The sequence below is a fragment of the Camelus dromedarius genome, chromosome 31 (genome assembly GCF_036321535.1).
Source record: "Camelus dromedarius isolate mCamDro1 chromosome 31, mCamDro1.pat, whole genome shotgun sequence".
Taxonomy (NCBI): Eukaryota; Metazoa; Chordata; class Mammalia; order Artiodactyla; family Camelidae; genus Camelus; species Camelus dromedarius.
In genome coordinates this window covers 13996427-14014531 of record NC_087466.1, presented here as the reverse complement: position 1 = coordinate 14014531, position 18105 = coordinate 13996427, and the positions used below count along the sequence as shown (strand labels likewise).

The 18105-nt window shown below is 44.0% G+C and overlaps 1 protein-coding gene across 2 annotated transcripts in view; it reads left to right on the top strand.

Moving 5' to 3' along the window:
• Positions 1–18105, top strand: part of KSR2 (kinase suppressor of ras 2) — a 393165-nt gene that overhangs the window by 163255 nt on the left and 211805 nt on the right. For both annotated transcript variants that reach the window (XM_064481173.1, XM_064481174.1), the window contains one exon: positions 10506–11019. In XM_064481173.1, the coding sequence (XP_064337243.1) occupies positions 10506–11019 (514 nt within the window). The remainder of the gene's footprint in view (positions 1–10505; positions 11020–18105) is intronic.

The following is an 18105-nucleotide window of genomic DNA, read 5'->3' as shown; positions in this document are numbered from 1 at the left end:
GTGATGTGCCTTATGGAGAAAATACGTGTGTTCAGTAAGCTTCCTTCCTGTTGGCCAGGGGTTGAATGTTAATCAGTCAGCAATACAGATATTACATAACTAATTAAGCTCTGCCTTTAAACAGAAATAGACATAAAACAGGATTATGTATGGATCAGTTGATGAAAATATGACCAGAGGCTCATAGGAACCTAACCTTGAATTTCCACTAGGAGCGGTGATTTAATATTGGCTAATTTAGTGTTTGCGGTGACTTCATAGAACATGATGATGGTGAATAATGAGAACCAACTGTAGAAGAAAATAATTCCACTGAGTGGTAAGAGTTGCAAGGAAAATGAAACAGGAGGAGGAGGAGAGAGAGAGTCATAGGATGGACGTGATGAACATTGGTACCCAGCACTGGGGGACGCGATGGGGAGGGCTGTGTGGAACCCAGGAATCCTGATGTCCAGTGCACTGTGCTGTCCACTCTGCTCAGCATTCACGTGAAGCTGGTCAGGGCTGCAGTGTGATGCTGATGGTCACCGGGGTTCAGAACCACGGCTCCAGGGAGACTGCAGTGCACGGTGTCAGAACCAGTGCATACTTCCAGGGCTTGCTGCTCTGCCAAACATCCTAACCACTGGGATCCTCGGGGCAGTGTTTTATTGCAATATTCCCCGTGTAGATTCCAACTATGGTTATGAACCAGGAAGGGCTTTTTTTCAGTTTAAAATGTCCAGCAGATGGTGGCTGTTGTGCTCTTCATTCAGGAGGTTGGATGCATCTCAGTCACCATGTTAACTGTGCTTAACAATGGAAACACCAACTACTGTAAGAGAAGATACAGTGGAGGGAAAAGAACATGGGATTTGGAGCTGGATGGATGTGGAATTTTCTGTATGGGTGGACCTATGGAAAGTCCCAATTCCTCTGTGAGGCTCAGTTTCTCCATCTGAAAAGTGGGGCTGCATGTCCTCTGCATGGCTGTGAGGACAAATTCAGATGTGTCCTGTTTTGTATAGCTGCCAAGGGAAGATGATCTGTGGTCAGACTACCAGGGCTTGGATCTTGGTCTTGGGCAAGTGTTTTAATTTTCCAAAGCCTTAATTTCTTCACCAGCCCCACAGGGTTGTCATGAGAATTAGACGAAATAAGGCATGAGGATGAGGGGTAGGGGTGCAAGGTGCGTGGTCCACAGGAGACACTGAATGAACATTAGCTACGGCGATTATTAAAGGTGCTTTGTTAAACACTCACCAGGGTGGGGAGGATATAGCTTAAGTGGTAGAGCGCATGCTTAGTATACACAAGGTCTTAGGTTCAATCCCCAGTACCTCCTCTAAAAATAAATACATAAGTAAACCTAATTACTGCCCCCCCCAAAATAAAAAAAATGTTAAAAAGAAGAAACACTCATCAGGATGGCTATAACAACGACAATAACTATTGAAACAGAAATAACAAGAGTTGGCTAAGATTGGGAGAAATCAGACCCTCGTAAGTTGCTGGTGGGGATGTCAAATGGTGCAGCCACTGTGGAAAACAGTTTGGCAGTTTCTCAGAAGGTTAAACGACCCAGGAATTCCACTCTTAGGTACATACCCCAAAGGGTTGCAAATAGTTGTTCAAAGAAGTATGAAAATTTTCATAGCATGTGCTGCTCACAACAGCCACAAAGCAGAAACAACCCTCATGTCCATCAGCTGATAAACAAAATGTGGTGTATCCGTATGATGGAATGTTACTTAACCATCAAAAGGAATGAGATTCTGATGGATGCTACAACATGGATGAACCCTTGAAAACATTATGCAGAGTGAAAGTAGCCAGTCATGCAAGATCACCTATGATATGATTCCATTTATGTGAAACACCCAGAATATGAAAATCCATAGAGACAGAAACCAGATTAGTGGTCGCCAGAGGCTGGGAGAAGGGGGTGACGTGGGGAGTGACTATTTAAATGTGTGGGATTTTTTGTGGGAGGGTGATGAAAATTTTTTGGAATTGATGGAGACAACATTGTAAATGTACTAAATGCTGCTGAATTCTGCACTTCAAAATGGTTGATGTGAATTTCACCTCAATAAAAAATTTTTTTTTTTTTTTTAAAAAGAGCTTTGTTAGAACAGAGAAGCTACCTTGAAGTTAGTGACCAAAGGTTAATCTGGCTTGATCTCCTGGTGGGTAATGAAATTGCAAAAGCCTTACGGAGCAGGACCTGGGAAGCATTACTGGGTCAGAGCCCAAGCTCCCTGCCCTGGCCCGTCTCCCAGATGACCTGCCCAGACTGGGGTCAGTGAATTTGTTTGGTCCTGCTTGGGGACTTCCTGGGGCAGAGACAGTGCCTGGCGGGACCCACAGATTGGCCGGATGCCAAGCTCATTAATATGGTCTGAGTTTAAGATTCTTGCCAATGTTGAATTGTTTTGGCAACGGTGTGTTTTTCGTTTGTCCTTATTTGCTTCTTTTTGCAAGTACTACAGACCAGGAACTTGAAAATTCGTCCTGGATTTCAGGTTTCACTCTTTCAAGGATTGTGGCTTTACTGCGTATCTATCATCTTTGACTTTCAGAGGGTCAGACAGCATTGCCCCCTGTGCTGATCCAGAAAGTCTGTGTGAAATAGTTCAGACTTTCAAGGGCTTCCTGGCTGGGTCTCTCACTTCCTGAGGGCATCGGGAGGCTTCTAGAAAAACCGAGATCGTGAGAGGTACAGACCTGCATTGGAAACCCCTCTGTACCACTTATTAGCTGTGTGTCCTTGGGCAACTCAGTTTCTCAGATAATCCTCCATTTCCTCCACTGTAACATGGGGACCACAGCAGAATTTTCTTCAGAGGGTCTCATGAGGATAATGTGTAATGATGCATAAAAAATACTTACAATACTGTCTGGCACATAGTAAGTGCTCAATAAATTGTAACTATTATTAATGTTCATAATAATTGTTATTGTTACTATTTTTTTTTTTTTTGCTTTACCAAGGACTCTGGTGAAAAATATTTTCAACCAACGTCTGAGAGTTCTGCTTCTTGCCACAAAGTTAAAAAGACTAAAGTACAACCTTTTTTTTTTTTGTTCCATTAATGACTTCAGTCTAATATATTCAACCAGTTTCTGAAAGTTCTGTTTCTTGCCAGAAAGTTGTGAGGATTAAACTAACAAGCGTTGTGAAATATGCACCGAAGTTACAAGCAGGGGGTGATTCTGGGATAGTAGACTCGTTGCCCGTTCTGCCCCTGAAGAGCTAACGCACACATGCATTCTGATGCTGGCTCTGAAATTCAGACACAGTCTAAGCCACACTTTTGCCTGTTTGTACAGTTTTAATGAGAAGGGACAAAGACGTTAGACACTTGCCTAGACTTTTTGAAATCACTTTCTCCCTTGCGAATGGCTTTTATTTCCCTCGGTCCGTTATCAGAGAATGTCAAAAAAAAAAAAAAAATCCCCACACCTCGAAAATGTCTTTAATCAATCCTGAGACCTTTCATTTCTTAAAACCTATTCCCTTCTCCCCGCCCCTTTCGAGACTGGAAAGAAAATGATTTCCAGAAACGGATGACAAGATAGCAAAGCTACGATGAATAACCCCCGCAGCACCCTGGTGCCACACCTTCCCTATTTAAAATGAAAAATTACGCTTTTCCCTCAGACTTTATTAAAAAGAGGATCAAAAGAGAGAGACCAGTGAAGCTCTTCTGAAGCTTTGGCAGAGAGACGTTGCATCTCTGTCAGCTGAGCAGCTGACAATTTGGATAATGAACGGAGACTTTTTGCTTCTTCACCCTCAAACTTCTGATTTTTAAATGTAAGAGTGAAGGAGAAGAGAATTTGACGGAGGAGGGGGTGAAGCTTTTCCTCCTCGCTTTTCATCTCTCAGACTTTGACACAACCTTAGGACCACGATCCCTGGGGGCAGCTCAGTGCATCCTTGAATCCCATGGAGGGGCACGTGCGCGCACGTGTGTCACAGACAAACTGTAGGCTCCGGGGGCAGTGGATCCCAGCTCAGCTCCAGACGCCACAGGGTACAGGGGAAGAGTGAAGGTGAATGTTACCGACTCTGGGACTTTAGCCCCGTCCTGTCACTCATCCAGACTCATTCATAAAACAGATCAATAGCACCTGCCTTACAGGGCGGGTAAGATGAATGTGAATCCCCTAATGGGGTCTGGCAGGGCCTCCCAAATGCTAACTTTTATATCATAACTCCTCTGTCTGTATTCAGTGAATGTTGCTGCCTCTCAATTGAAGGCTCTGTTAGTCTCCTTGGACCGCTGTGACAAAGCCACTGCAAACTAGATGGCTTAAAACAGCAGAAATGTATCTTCTCACTGTTCTCGGGGGCTTGAAGTCTAAAATCAAAGTGTCGGCAGGGCCATGCTTGCTCAGAAGCTCTCGGAGAGAGTCTGTTCCATGCCTCTCCCCCAACTTCTAGTGTTGCTGGCATTCCTCATGCTGCATCACTGCGAACTGCCTCCATCTGCACGTGGCCTCCGCCTCGGTGTGTCCTCTCTTCTTCTTAAGGTCACCAGTCATTGAATTTAGGGTGTGCTCTAATCCAGGTTGACCTCATTTTTAAAATATATTTTTATCAAAGTACAGTCAGTTTATAGTGTTGTGTCAATTTCTGGTGTACAGCACAATACTTCAGTCACATAGGAACACACATACATTTGTTCTCATATTCTTTTTCACCATAAGTTACTACAAGATATTGAATATGGTTCCCTGGGCTATACAGTGTAAACTTATTGTTTATCTATTTTATATATATTAGTTAGTATCTGCAAATCTTGAACTCCCAATTTATCTCTTCTCACCCCTTTTCCCACTCCAGTAACCGTAAGTTTGTTTTCTATGTCTCTGAGTCTGTTTCTGTTTTGTAAATAAGTTCATTTGTCTTTTTTTTTTTTTTTTTAAGATTTGACATATAAGTGATATCATATGGTATTTTTTTTTCTCATTCTGGCTGACTTCACTTAGAATGACGATCTCTAGGTCCATCCATGTTGCTGCAAATGGCATTATCTTATTATTTTTTAATGGCTGAGTAGTATTCCAAACAGAAATATACCACAACTTCTTTATCCAGTCATCTGTCCATGGACATTTAGGTTGTTTCCATGTCTTGGCTATTGTAAAAATGCTGCTATGAATATTGGGGTGCATGTGTCTTTTTGAATTAAGGTTTCCTCTGGATATATGCCCAAGAGTGGGATTGCTGGATCATATGGTAAGTCTATTTTCAGTCTTTTGAGGAATCTCTGTACTGTTTTCCATGATGACTGCACCAAACTGCATTCCCACCAACAGTGCAGGAGGGTTCCCTTTTCTCCACACCCTCTCCAGCATTTATTGTTCATGGACTTTTGAATGATGGCCATTCTGACTGGTGTGAGGTGATACCTCATTGTAGTTTTGATTTGCATTTCTCTGATAATTAGCGATATTCAGCGTTTTTTCACATGCCTACTGTGTTACTTCATTTTAATTTGATTATATCTGCAAAGACACTATTTGCAGATGAGATCATGTTCACAAGCACTCTGGGTTAGGACTGCAACTTTTTTGGGGGGATACAATTCAACCACTATAAGGACTCAGTGGCTTTTGATACCATGGATTTGCTTTCTGTAGGGGATGGCAGCTGGCAAGATCAGAGATATAGGCATCAAAGGCAAGGCACTTTATTTTCTTACCTATTTCATTTAATCCTCACCAGCATCACATAAAATAGGTGGGTTTACTCTCATTTTCATTAACATGGATGCAGCATTAGCTGTGTGTCAAGAGTTTGTGCTAAATGCTCTACTTGTATGGTCTTATTTAATCCTCAGAACGATCCTAGGGGAAAGCTCTAATGTTATCCCCATTTTACAGATGAAGAAACTGAGTCTCGGGAAAGGCATGGGCAAGTTCATGTTGCAAAGTCCAGGGTGCTCTGCGCATATAAAAACTCCTGCTTCCTTGCTTCATGTTTACTTAGAATTAATTCTTGTTTTGTTTTTTTTTTTCAGTTCAGAAAGCAAGTCTTCCAAATGCGGAGGTTTGTCTCCTCCTTCAGAGGGAGTCAGGCAGTGGGTGATGAGCTCATTACCTCCCCTCCCTGACCTATAATTCAGGGCCATGGGCTGTCTGCTCTGGAGATTCAAAGGTCAGATGGGAGAGGAGACAAAAAGGTGAACCTGATTAAATCATATCATGTCTTCTTTCTTAAAAAAAAAATTCTCAGATGAGCCTGACGCTCTTGGATAGACTTGGGCAGTTTTAGAATCTCCCGACCAACTCTGTCAGGATAGAAAAATAACTTCTTGAGCAGGTGCTCCCAGAATTTCCAGGGAGCCAGAAGAGGAGGTGAAATTCTGCTGCATCCTGGCTATCTTCACCAGGATGTCCTGTAGGAACCTCAGACTTGTCCGGTGAACTTGACCTTGAACTTGCTGCCCGCTCTTCTATGTGCTCCATTTCCTTCTGTGTTTTCCATTGCTCTGATGGGCACCACCAGCCACCATGGGACTCAGGCTGGAAACCGGGACGTCAGCTTAGTGTCATGCTGAAGGGTACAGACCCGAGCCCTGGCTGTCCTTCCTGGGTGTATGGCATTGAGTGAGTCATTTAAACGTCTCTATGCCTCAGTTTCCTGGTCTATAAAGGAGAATAATTTTTGTCTACTTTGTAGGATTGTTGTGTGGCTATCTAATTTAACACAAATGCCTTGGAGCAACAGCGTCAGGGACATAGTAATGTCTCAGTACATGGTAGCTGTTTTTTCTCCTCCCCTTATGCCAAGTCAACCCACCTGTCTCCATCTCGGCTGCCTCAATACTAATCCTGGGCCTCATCATCTCCCATCCAGATGCTTTCAGCAGCCTCAGGCTGGGGTCCTGCGGCCCCTCTTGACCGGTCCAGTCCTTTGTCCATAGTGGCCGGATACATCTCGCCACCACACTCATCTGATCGTGCCTCCATGCACACTGGGTCCCACTGAGCAAGAACAGATGTTCACACAGCCTGTGCACCAGGGCCTCTGGGACAGCTTTAGCCACAAAGGGACAGGAGGAGTGGCTGGTGCATTCACTCTGGGCCAGCACATGAAGCTCCAGCAGGATTCGATGGCAACATAGTGGGCTATGTGGTTTTTAAGCCACAGGATCAGGAAAGCACCACCCTCTCCCCTGGTATGAACAGAGGTTGGGATATAACAGCCATGTAGTGGGAAGAACCTTGGCCTCCAGCCTCAACCCACTTCTCAGCATTGGCTCCCTGGGAGAGCCAGCCCTTCGCTTGGCATGAGCAGGGATTTAGGTCCCTGGCCTTGTGGATATAACACTATAGCCAGGCAGGAACTTGGCCTCCACGCCATCATCATTTGTGGTTGGAGGAGTGCCAGCCCCTCCCTGGGCATGACCGTGGGGCTGGGGTCCAAGCCTTGAATGTACAGCTGCATGATGTGGTGGACCAGAGTTTCTGCCTCACCCATTACTGGGTTTGATGGCCTTGAGCCCTTGGTGGCCTCAGGTTTCCAGGAGCTGCAGGAGATCAATCATGATCCCCTTCCACTTAGGAGAGCAAATCCCTGCACGATCCTTCTTTGCCCTTCTTCCCAGCCTTCGCTTGGATTTCTTCCTTCCTCAGAGTATCTCCAGCCATACCAAACTGCCTGCAGTTCTCCAAACTTGCCATGTTCTGCCATCTCCCGGCCCCTGACCCTGCTGTTCCCTCTGTCGGCATCCTTCCTTCTATACCTGCCCCTCCGCCCCTTTTCCACAGGGTGATGAAGCATCCGGTGCGTGGACGGCTCTCTGCACAAGCGCACAGTCTTTGAACGGGAGGTAGTGACGCGTCACCTTGGTGCTGCGGCTTCTGTGTGCCAGGTGCTGTGCTCAGCACATCACGTGTGTTATTGCATTTGAGCCTCATAATATTCCCCTGGGGCAGGTCCTATTATTGCCCCCTTTCCCTGCTGATAAAGCCAAGACTCAGAGAGGTTTGCTTGCGTGCCCAAGGTCACACAGCCCAGAGCCAGAATTAGGGCCAAGTCATCTGACTCCAGAGCTGACTCTCTTAGTCATGGGGCTAATGTGTATGTGTAAATATTTGAGACTAGACACCAGAGTGATGGTGATTTTGGTAGAATACTCTGGCAAAGTCTGGGAGGAGGGAAAAGGGAGACTGTTGCCAGCAATAGCCCCTTGCTCCAGCTCCTATCCCCACTTGGCTGATTGATGGTCCAGGGTCTTTGGTAAATGTAGGCACCACTCTGTTTCAGATGCCCTGGCCGAGATCCTGGGTTAGAATCCTGGCTGCCAGTTCCTATCTCTGTTGTAACCTTGGGAACATCTTTGCATGTCCATTTCCTTATCTACAAAGTGGAGCTCAAAATGGCCTTTTGCACACAGATTTATGAAAATTAAGTAAGATTTGGAACAGTCCCAAATGAAGAAAGCAGATGACAAATCATTAAATAAGATCTTATGGCATTTCTGTAAAAAAAAAAAAAATGCACAGCAAACCATCTGGCAGGCTCCACAGCCAAGCGTTCGTAATAGGGATGATGGCTGGGTGGTAGGGCAACGCTGCCTTTTTCCTTATCTGAATTTCCTAATTTTTCTATAATGAATATGTAATAACAAAATGAGTTGTTTTAATTAAAAAGGGGGCAGTGAGTCAGTGTTCATGAAAGCACTTTGTCAAGTGTCAAATGCTCTATAAGTTAGCTCTTGTTATGGTCCTTATAGTAGTAATTATTGTTATTGCTAGTCAGCCACAAGTTGGAATATATTTCTGCCCCAAATCTCCTTCCTTGCTGGTGATGGGAGGGCCCACTCGATCGCCTTCTGTAAGTTCCCGCCACGTGTTCCTCCGCTGACACCTGTTGACGTTTCTCCATCTTTGCTGCCACTACCACCCAAGTGGAAGCCAGCATCATCTCTCGATGGGAGCCCTGTGTTACCTCTTAACTGGGTTTTCCTTGTCCAAGCAGCAGCCCCAGTGATCTTGGAGAAATCAGTTTGTGTTTTTTTTTTTTTTTTTGCTAGTTAAATTTTATCTATCTATCTTCCAGTTTTATTGAGACATAATTTTATTCATATATAGCACTGCATACATTAAGGTATACTGCATAATGATTGGACCTACATACATCATGAAATGATTGTTTTAGTAGGTTTAGTGAATATCCATCATCTCAAATAGGTACAAAAGAAAAGAAAAAGAAAAAACATGTTTTTTTTTCCTGGTGGCGAGAACTCTTAGGATTTACTCTCTTAAGGACTTTCGTACATAACAAATGGCGGCGTTAATTATATCAATCATGTTATATATGACATCCCTAGTATTTATTTCTCTTAGTACTGGAAGTTTGTCCTTTTTGACTGCCTTTATCCCCTTCCCCTCCTCTCCACCCCTTGCCGCTGGTAGTGACAAATCTGATCTCTTTTTCTGTAGGTTTCTCTGTCTTTTGAAGTATAATTGACCTACAACACTATGTTAGTTCCCAGTGCACCACATAGTGATGCAACATTTTTACACATTACAGAATGACCACCATGATACGTCGAGTTACAGCATGGGGAATGTAGTCAACAATAATGTAATATCTTTATTACTAATCCATCACTAATTCAGTCCTTTTTGTGGCTGCGTAGTGTTCTGTATGTACCACAGTTTAACCATTCACCGTTTCCAATATTCTTCCTATCAGATCATTTTGTTTGTTTCCCTCCTCACACCAAGAACTATCTGAAATCCTTTCACAAGTATGCGTTCTTGTCTCTCATGTCTATTTTGTCTACCTTCAGCAGAACGTAAGTCCAGAGGACCTTTGGTTCTGGCCTGTGTGTGGTCTGTTGTGACTTTTCCAAGCACAGCACCTAGCACATTCAGAAAGTGTTTGTTGAATGAATGCACGATCAAGCACACAGCAATGGTAGATCCAGAAGAAGTGTGCAGTGACTGAATAAGAGGTCAGGGAGTGACCTCAGGGTGAACCTGACTTCTGAGAAATTCATGTACCTCACGTGGGGGTTCGGTATTAAAATTACAATGTAATTGAAAGTTTATCTTTGGAAATTCTTTAAATCACCTTGAAACTGCCGAAACTAGGATCCTTGGATGCTCAAAAGACAAGAATTAGCCTCTTTGCTTTGCTAGACATTTGAGTTGTGGGCTCCCCAACCCTGGAACAGCAGAGGGTGAGGCTGTTGAACTGGGGTCATGGTGAGAGGGTCAAGGAAGGGATTTCGTTCTTCTTGGAGGGACCAAGCGGGTGTGGCTGAATTTATGTAAATATGCATACAACATATCCTGCATAATTTATGTAAACGTGCGCAATCATATCATGCACAATTTATGTAAATATGCATGCAGCGAATTGTGCATACTCTGTAACCAGCACAGGTGTACCACGTATACAGTGTAATGTGCATATACTGTAATGTGCTAACAGTGTGATTCACCTGACCTTCGCATGGCTTAATCTGTTGTCTCTCTGCTACTTTGTTCCAACTCAGGAGGCAACCTTTCCAAACAAGACTGGACCATCCAGTGGCCCACCACGGAGACGGGGAAGGAGAACAATCCCGTGTGCCCCCCGGAGCCGACGCCCTGGATCCGCACCCACCTCTCCCAGAGCCCCAGGGTCCAGTCCAAGTGCGTCCAGCACTATTGTCACGCCAGCCCCAGCCCCGGGGCCCCCGTGTACACCCACGTGGACAGGCTCACCGTGGACGCCTACCCGGGCCTGTGCCCGCCCCCGCCCCTGGAGTCGGGCCACCGTTCCCTGCCCCCGTCGCCCCGGCAGCGGCACGCCGTCCGCACCCCGCCGCGCACCCCCAACATCGTCACCACCGTGACCCCGCCGGGCACGCCGCCCATGAGGAGGAAGAACAAGCTGAAGCCCCCGGGGACCCCGCCGCCCTCCTCCCGGAAGCTGATCCACTTGATCCCGGGTTTCACCGCCCTGCATCGGAGCAAGTCCCACGAATTCCAGCTGGGTCACCGCGTAGACGAGGCCCATACGCCCAAGTGAGTGCATTTGGTGGGTGCCCTGGGGCGACTGAGCTTCTCAGCCAGGGAAGGCTCAGGTCAACTTGTCTTTCCTTCCTCTAGTTGCATAAAGGGTGGATTTTCCTTCATGGCTAGCCCGGAAAATGGATAGAATGGAATTTTCAAGAAATGACCTGTTTATTTATACTATTAATACTCGTTAAGTCTGGTAGCCCTGGAGCCAAATCTGAATTTATTGCAATACATCCAGGTTTATTCCTTTCTGTTTTGGCTGTGGGTGCTTTCCTGCTTTGATAGCAGAGTTGAGTATGGCCGGCAAAGCTGCAATATTTACCGTCTGGCCCCTTTACAGGAAAAATTTGCCGGGCCCTTCAGAGTGCACCTTAGTGCAGCCTGGAAGTAGGATGCGAGCTGCTCATGTGACCTTACGTTTTCTAGTAGGTGCGTTAAGAAGAGGCAAAAGAAACAAGTGATACTGATTTTTCTCATATGTGTTATTTAACCCAATGTATCAAAACAGCACTTCAGCATAGAATCAGAGAAGAATATTGCGGAAATATTTCGCATTCTTTTCTCCGCGCGAAGTCTTTGAAGCCTGGAGTGTGTTTTACATCTATAGCTCATCTCAGTTTGTACTGGCCACACTGTAAGAGTGGAAGGGCTGTGTGTGTCGAGTGACTGGTGTGCTGGACGGTGCAGCGCTAGAGCGACCCTGTGCGGGGGACTCGCTCCGTGTTTATGCCTAAGACGCGTGTCCGGGTCTGCTCGGGGTGGAAGGGGCTCTGAGAGAGGAGAAAAGCACTATCATAGCAAAAGGGTCATACAGAAGTTTATGGTGGGGCCACAGGCACCCAGGGGAGAAAATCATGAAAGTGGACGTGGTGTGTGTCTGGCTGTGGTCTGAGGGGGATGAGTCCTGCTGCCAGCAGAGGGTGACATGGTATCTGTGGCTACCTGCCAGCTAATGAGAGAAACGGGGAGACTCTGTGCAGGGCCCCTCAGAGGCTGACTGTGGCCTGGGTCCCTTGCAGGCTTTTGAGGGTCTCAGTGTATTAAAAATGGAAGAAAGGCTAAACAGGGTCACAAAAATGGGTAGCATGTTTTAAATATTTACATTTAACAAAATTGCAGTTAAGGCATAGATGATAAAATGATTATGGATAATCTTACTGGGAGATACGGTGAAGAGTCTAGCTTTGGGGACTGTTGTGTGTGAGAGGCCTGGATCCCCATTCTGGGAGCTATGCTGTCAGGGAAAAGTGGGGAACATGTCAGTGCGTTTCCATTTCAATGATTTAGCTGGTGTTTCATGAGCTCTCATTAGCATATGCCAGTGAGTCTAAGACATTGACTGTAAGGTGCATTGGAGATAAAGGTGAAAATATGTGCATCTTAGAGTTGCTGAAATGCAATGTGTTCTGGGCTCTGGGCTAGTTGCTGAGGGTATAATGGAAAGGGAAAAGAGACACAGCCCTTGGCCTCGTGAGGACCGATATTAATCAAATAATCACATGTAGGTGTTATAACCTTGTGTCCAGTAATTACAAACAGTGTTACAGGCTCTCAGGAGAAAGTGCAGGATGCTCTCAGAGCTTCTAACCAGATGGGCCCGACTGAATTTGCGTTGGCAGGGAGGTGAGTGGAGGGGGGACCAGGGAGGGCCTGGTCAGGGATGGCTTCCAGAAGAGTTGTTTGGACTGAAGACTAAGTAGGGATTAAGATGGTGGAAGGGGGTGGGGTGTTCCAGCTGAGAGGTGGAGGGGAGCGTGACACATTTGGGGAATTTACCGAAGGTCTCTAAGACTAAAGGAGCTGGCATGTGATGCAGGAAGACCCAAGAGTTAGATAGGAGTTGGGTAGAGGGTATAGCTTAGTGGTAGAGTGCATGCTTTGGCATGCACAAGGTCCCAGGTTCAATCCCCAGTGCCTCTGTTAAGGGGAAAAATACTAAATTAAATAAATAAAACTCTCTCTTTCTCTCTCTCTCTCTCTATATATATAAAATCAGATTTTTTAAAAAAGAGGCAGAAAGCAGCACTATGCATAACAGCCAAAAGGTGGAAACAACCCAAGTGTTCATCAGCAGATAAAGGGATAAACTAAACATGGTCTATCCATACAATGAAATACTATTTAGCCATAGAAAGGAATGGAATTCTGATACGTGCCTCAACATGGGTGAACCTTGGAAGTGTTATTATGCTAATGCAATTAGACAACTAGGGTGTGATTCCACATATGTGAGGTGCCTGGAACAGGCAAATTCAGAGACGGAAAATAGAATAGAGGTTGCCAGGGGCTGGAGGAGGGGGAATGCAGAGATTATGTTTCCTGAGAGTCAGTTTGGAAAGTGGACAAGTTCTCGAGATGAATGGTGGTCATGGTTGCACAGCAATGTGAATGTACTTAATGCCACTGAACTGTACACTTAAATATGTTTAAAATGGTAATCTCTATGTTACATATATTTTACAACAACGACCAAAAAAAAAAAAAAAAAAAAAAGAGTTAGGCAGAAAAGCCGGGTGTTGGCTCACTTTTTCTGTAAAGGGCCAGATAGTAAATGTTTCAGGCTTTGTGGGGCCAGGTGGTCCACTGCATCTCTGCCGTTGTAGCAAAAATAGTCACAGACAATAGCTGAATAAGTGGGCGTGGTGATGGTTCCATACAATTTTGTTTATCAGAGCAGGTACCTGGCTGGATTTGGCCCACAGGCTGTGGTTTGCCCCGGCAGAAGCTGCGGTGTAGACAGTGGTTCTCCCTTCTAAAGCACGGAAAAGGCCTTAAAAAATGATGTAAGTGAAAGACATAATCAGATCTGATTTTATGAAGATCACTTAAGTGTTGGTATGAAATCTAGATTGGAAACACAGACCACTTCACCACACATGTTTGGGACATCAGAGACTTAAGCAGAGGATGGGTACTTTTCTGATCGGAGTTGCACGTGGTTTTTATGGTTTTGTGAGAGCCAGAGAGACTGGTGGGTTGCTGAGACCTCAGGACAAGTGCATGGGGAGGGTCACAGGAAGCCTAGGAATGCAGGTTGCTGGAGTGGAAGGTGGAAGGTGGTGTTTGGGGTCTGCTGGCCCTTCCCCAGACTATGCATCTCCCTTGCCCCTCGCTGGGCTGAGTGTGGTGGAATTTGACCGGAAGGCAGAGCCTGGCTCTACAGACACATAATCTTTTAACCTACAAGGTAGGGGCAAAGTGAGAGAGGCTGCCCTTAGCCTGTTTGGTTTTTTTCCCCTGCGTTATTGGGATGTAATTGACAGTAACACTGTGTAAGTTCAAGGTGTACAACGTAATGGCTTAGTACACATGTGTATTGTGAAATGATTACCACAATAGGTTAGTTAGCACATCCATCACCTCATATAATTACTGTTCTTTTGTGTGGGTCATGAGAACTTCTAAGATTTACCCTCTTAGCAACTTTCAAGTACTAACAATACAGTATTGTTAAACAGTCAACATGTTGTACATTAGAGTTCCCAGAACCTATTCTTACAACTGGAAGTCTGTACCCTTTGACCAAGATCTTCCCATTTCTCCCACCCCCTGTCCCTGGCAACCACCATTCTACTCTTTGTTTCTATGAATTTGATGTCCACATATAAGTGAGACCATTTAGTATTTGTCTTTCTCTGTCTGACTTATTGCCCTCAGCATAATGCTGTCAAGGCCCATCCATGTTGTTGCAAATGGTAGGATTTCTTTCTTTTTTATGATTGAATAATCTTCCATATATATATATGCCATATTTTCTGTATCCATTCATCCATCAATGTACGTTTAGGTTGCTTCTGTATCTTGGCTATTGTGAATAATACTGCAATGAGCATGGGGGGGGTGTAAATACCTATCTTCTTCGCATATATACCCAGCAGTGGAATTGCTGGATCCTATGGTAGTTCTATTTTGAAGTTTCTGAAGAACCTCTGTCCTGTTTTCAATAGTGACTGCACCAATTTACATTCTCATCAGTAGTGCCCAAGGCTCCCCTTTTCTCCACGTCCTCACCAGCACTTATCTCTTGCCTTTTTCATGGTAGCCATTCTGACAGGTGTGAGGTGATAACTCATTGTGGTTTTGATTTGTATTTCCCTGATGATTAGTGACATTGAACACCTTTTCATATACATGTTGGCCATTTGTAAATTTGTAAATATTCTTTGGAAAAATGTCTATTCAGGTCTTTTGCCCATTTTTTAATTGGATTTTTATTGTCGTTGTTGTTATTGAGTTGTAAGACTTCCTTATGAATTTTGGATATTAACCCCTTATCAGACATATGGTTTGCAAATATTTTCTCCCATTTCTGTAGGTTGCCTTTTCATTTTGTGATTATTTCTTTTGATGTGCAGAAGCTTTTTAGTGTAATAGATTCCCATTTATTTACTTTGATTTTCTTTTCTTGTGCTTTTGGTGTCATATCCAAAAAATCATCTCCAAGACCAGTGTCAAGGAACTTTTTTTTGGTCTTTTTTAAAAAATTGAAGTATAGCTGCTGCACAATATCATATAAGTTACAGGTGTATAATATAATGCTTCACAATTTTTAAAGGTTATAGTCCATTTATAGTTATTATAAAATATTGGCTATAGTCCCTGTGTTGTACAATGTATTCTTGTAGCTTATTCTACATCTAATAGTTTATACCTCTTCTCTCCTCCCCTATATTGCCCCTTCCCACTTCCCTCTCCTCAGTGGTAACCACTAGTTTGTTCTCTACGTCTGTGAGTCTGCTTCTTTTTTGTTATGTTCACCAATTTGTTGTATTTTTTTAGATTCCACATATAAGTGATATCATACAGTATTTGTTTTTCTCTGACTTATTTCACTTAGCATAATGCCATCCAAGTCCATCCGTGTTGCTGCAAATGGCAAAATTTTATTCTTTTTTATGGCTGAGTAGTATTCCATTATATATAATAAATTATATATATAATAAATAATAATTATTAAATATGTGTATATATATGTGTGTGTGTGTGTATATATATATATATATATATATATATACACACCACATCTTCTTTATCCATTCATCTGTTGATGGACACTTAGGTTGCTTCCATATCTTGGAGGTAAATAATGCTGCTATGAACATTGGGGTGCTTGTATCTTTTTGAATTAGTGTTTTTGGGTTTTTTTTTGGTATATACCCAGGAGTGGAATTACTGGGTCCTATATTAGTTGTATTTTTAGTTTTCTGAGAAACCTCCATACTGTTTTCCACAGTGACTGGCACCAATTTACGTTCCCAACCACAGTGTACGAGGGTTCCTTTTTCTTAAAGGGCTTATTTTATGGAATGTGACCAGCATTAAAAATACGAAATAGACTCTCCTAGACTAGATTATATTGGAATGCATTGCATGTAGCCAGGCTAAATATTAGTATTGTTTTGTGAAACTCATGTCAGGTAGACAGTTGTCCCTTGGTATCCGCAGGGGATTGGTTCTAGAATCCATTGAGGGTACCAAAATCCATGTATGCTCAAGTCCCATAGTTGGCACTGCATATCCACAGTTCCAACCACAGATTGTGTTGTACTGTAGCATGACTTATTGAAAAAAATCCATGTATAAGTGGACCTACGCAGTTCAAATCCATGTTGTTCAAGGATCAACTGTGTATAGCTTTTTTCCTTACTCTGGGAGTCCTTCCCACTCTGGACAGCTTTGATTTGGGAATAAACCTCATCCAGAAGCAGATGAGAAGGCTTGAGAAGCCTGCTTTTTATCCTGTGGAATGTAGCCAAAGGCACTGGTTTCTGTTGTCTGTTGCATGTCTGTTTCCTTTGCTCCTCTCCCTTGGAGCCTGGCTGGGGGTGGTTCTTTGTTGCCAACTTGGCAGTTTTCAGCCTGCTTTACTTCCTCTTAATGGGATGAAGTGGAGTTTCAGAAGTCACGGATCTTTCTGAGGAGAACTGAATCTTTCAAAACCATCGATTCCTGTGAGTTTTCAAGCACCAACCCCCTGGTAGGTCTCGGGTTAGAGGAAGGCTATATTTGAAACCATTTACCCTTGGCACTCTTGGACAGACTCACAGTGGCGTTTAGCAGATGGTCTATTTGGGTTTCAGATCTGTCCCAGTGGTAACCCATGAGCATTCATAGAAAATGCATGGCAAGAAAACACGAATATATGAGCTATAGTGTGTCTCCCATCATTGGGAGCCTTGCAGTCCAGGTGTGTTGAGGATAGAGCAGAACTGTTGTGATTGGTCTCAGCCAAGACCATATATCCTGTTTTGTATTCATTCTCAGAGTCCTTTTCACTTTCTTCTTTTCCTTTTGTTTGTTTGTTTGTTTTTTGCATCTGAGCTTATGAATGTGATTTTACTCCTGTGGTGTTACTGACCACTGCCCCCCATACATACACACACAGAGGGAGAAAGAAACAATTTTTTTGATTATTGTGGAAATTGAGACAGCACAGGAAACGTGATAAAGAAAGAGGAAAGTATATGCTGGTCCTTTTGTTTTATACACACACACACACACACACACACACACACACACACACACACAACATGCATTCTCATGGCGCTGAAATCACCCCCAATGGGGCACAAAATGGTTTTTAGGGGAGAGAGGTGAAAAAAAAATCTTGGTATAATAGTTTGGGCATCCCATTGAGCCATATACATAAATAGATGCCCAGGGTATCTGTGGTATTAAGATTTCATTGGGAGTTGGGGATGATGATTGGGGAAAAAACGTCTAAAAAGATTCTTTAAGGGGTCACTGAAAAAAGGTTGAGAAACACTGACATAAATCTGTGGTGTCATCCTCTAGAGTTAGGCATAAACACTGGGGGTTATCGAGTCTCCCCAGTGTTCTGACACATCTTTCTTCTCCCTCTGGCTTTGTGACCACACTTATGCAGGGAAGCTGGTACTGATTCCTGATGGTCAGCCATTTGAAAAATGAAGAGGGAGCTATCTCAGGGATTCTGTCATCTTGGCCTTCAGTCCAGGGATTCCGCGGCCACAGTGTTGGAAAAAAGAAAAACCTAACAATTCTTGTGTGTGCAATGCGTTGTATGTCTTTAGATTCCCCCGTTTGTCCGCCCGTCACAGAGATGACTTGCTG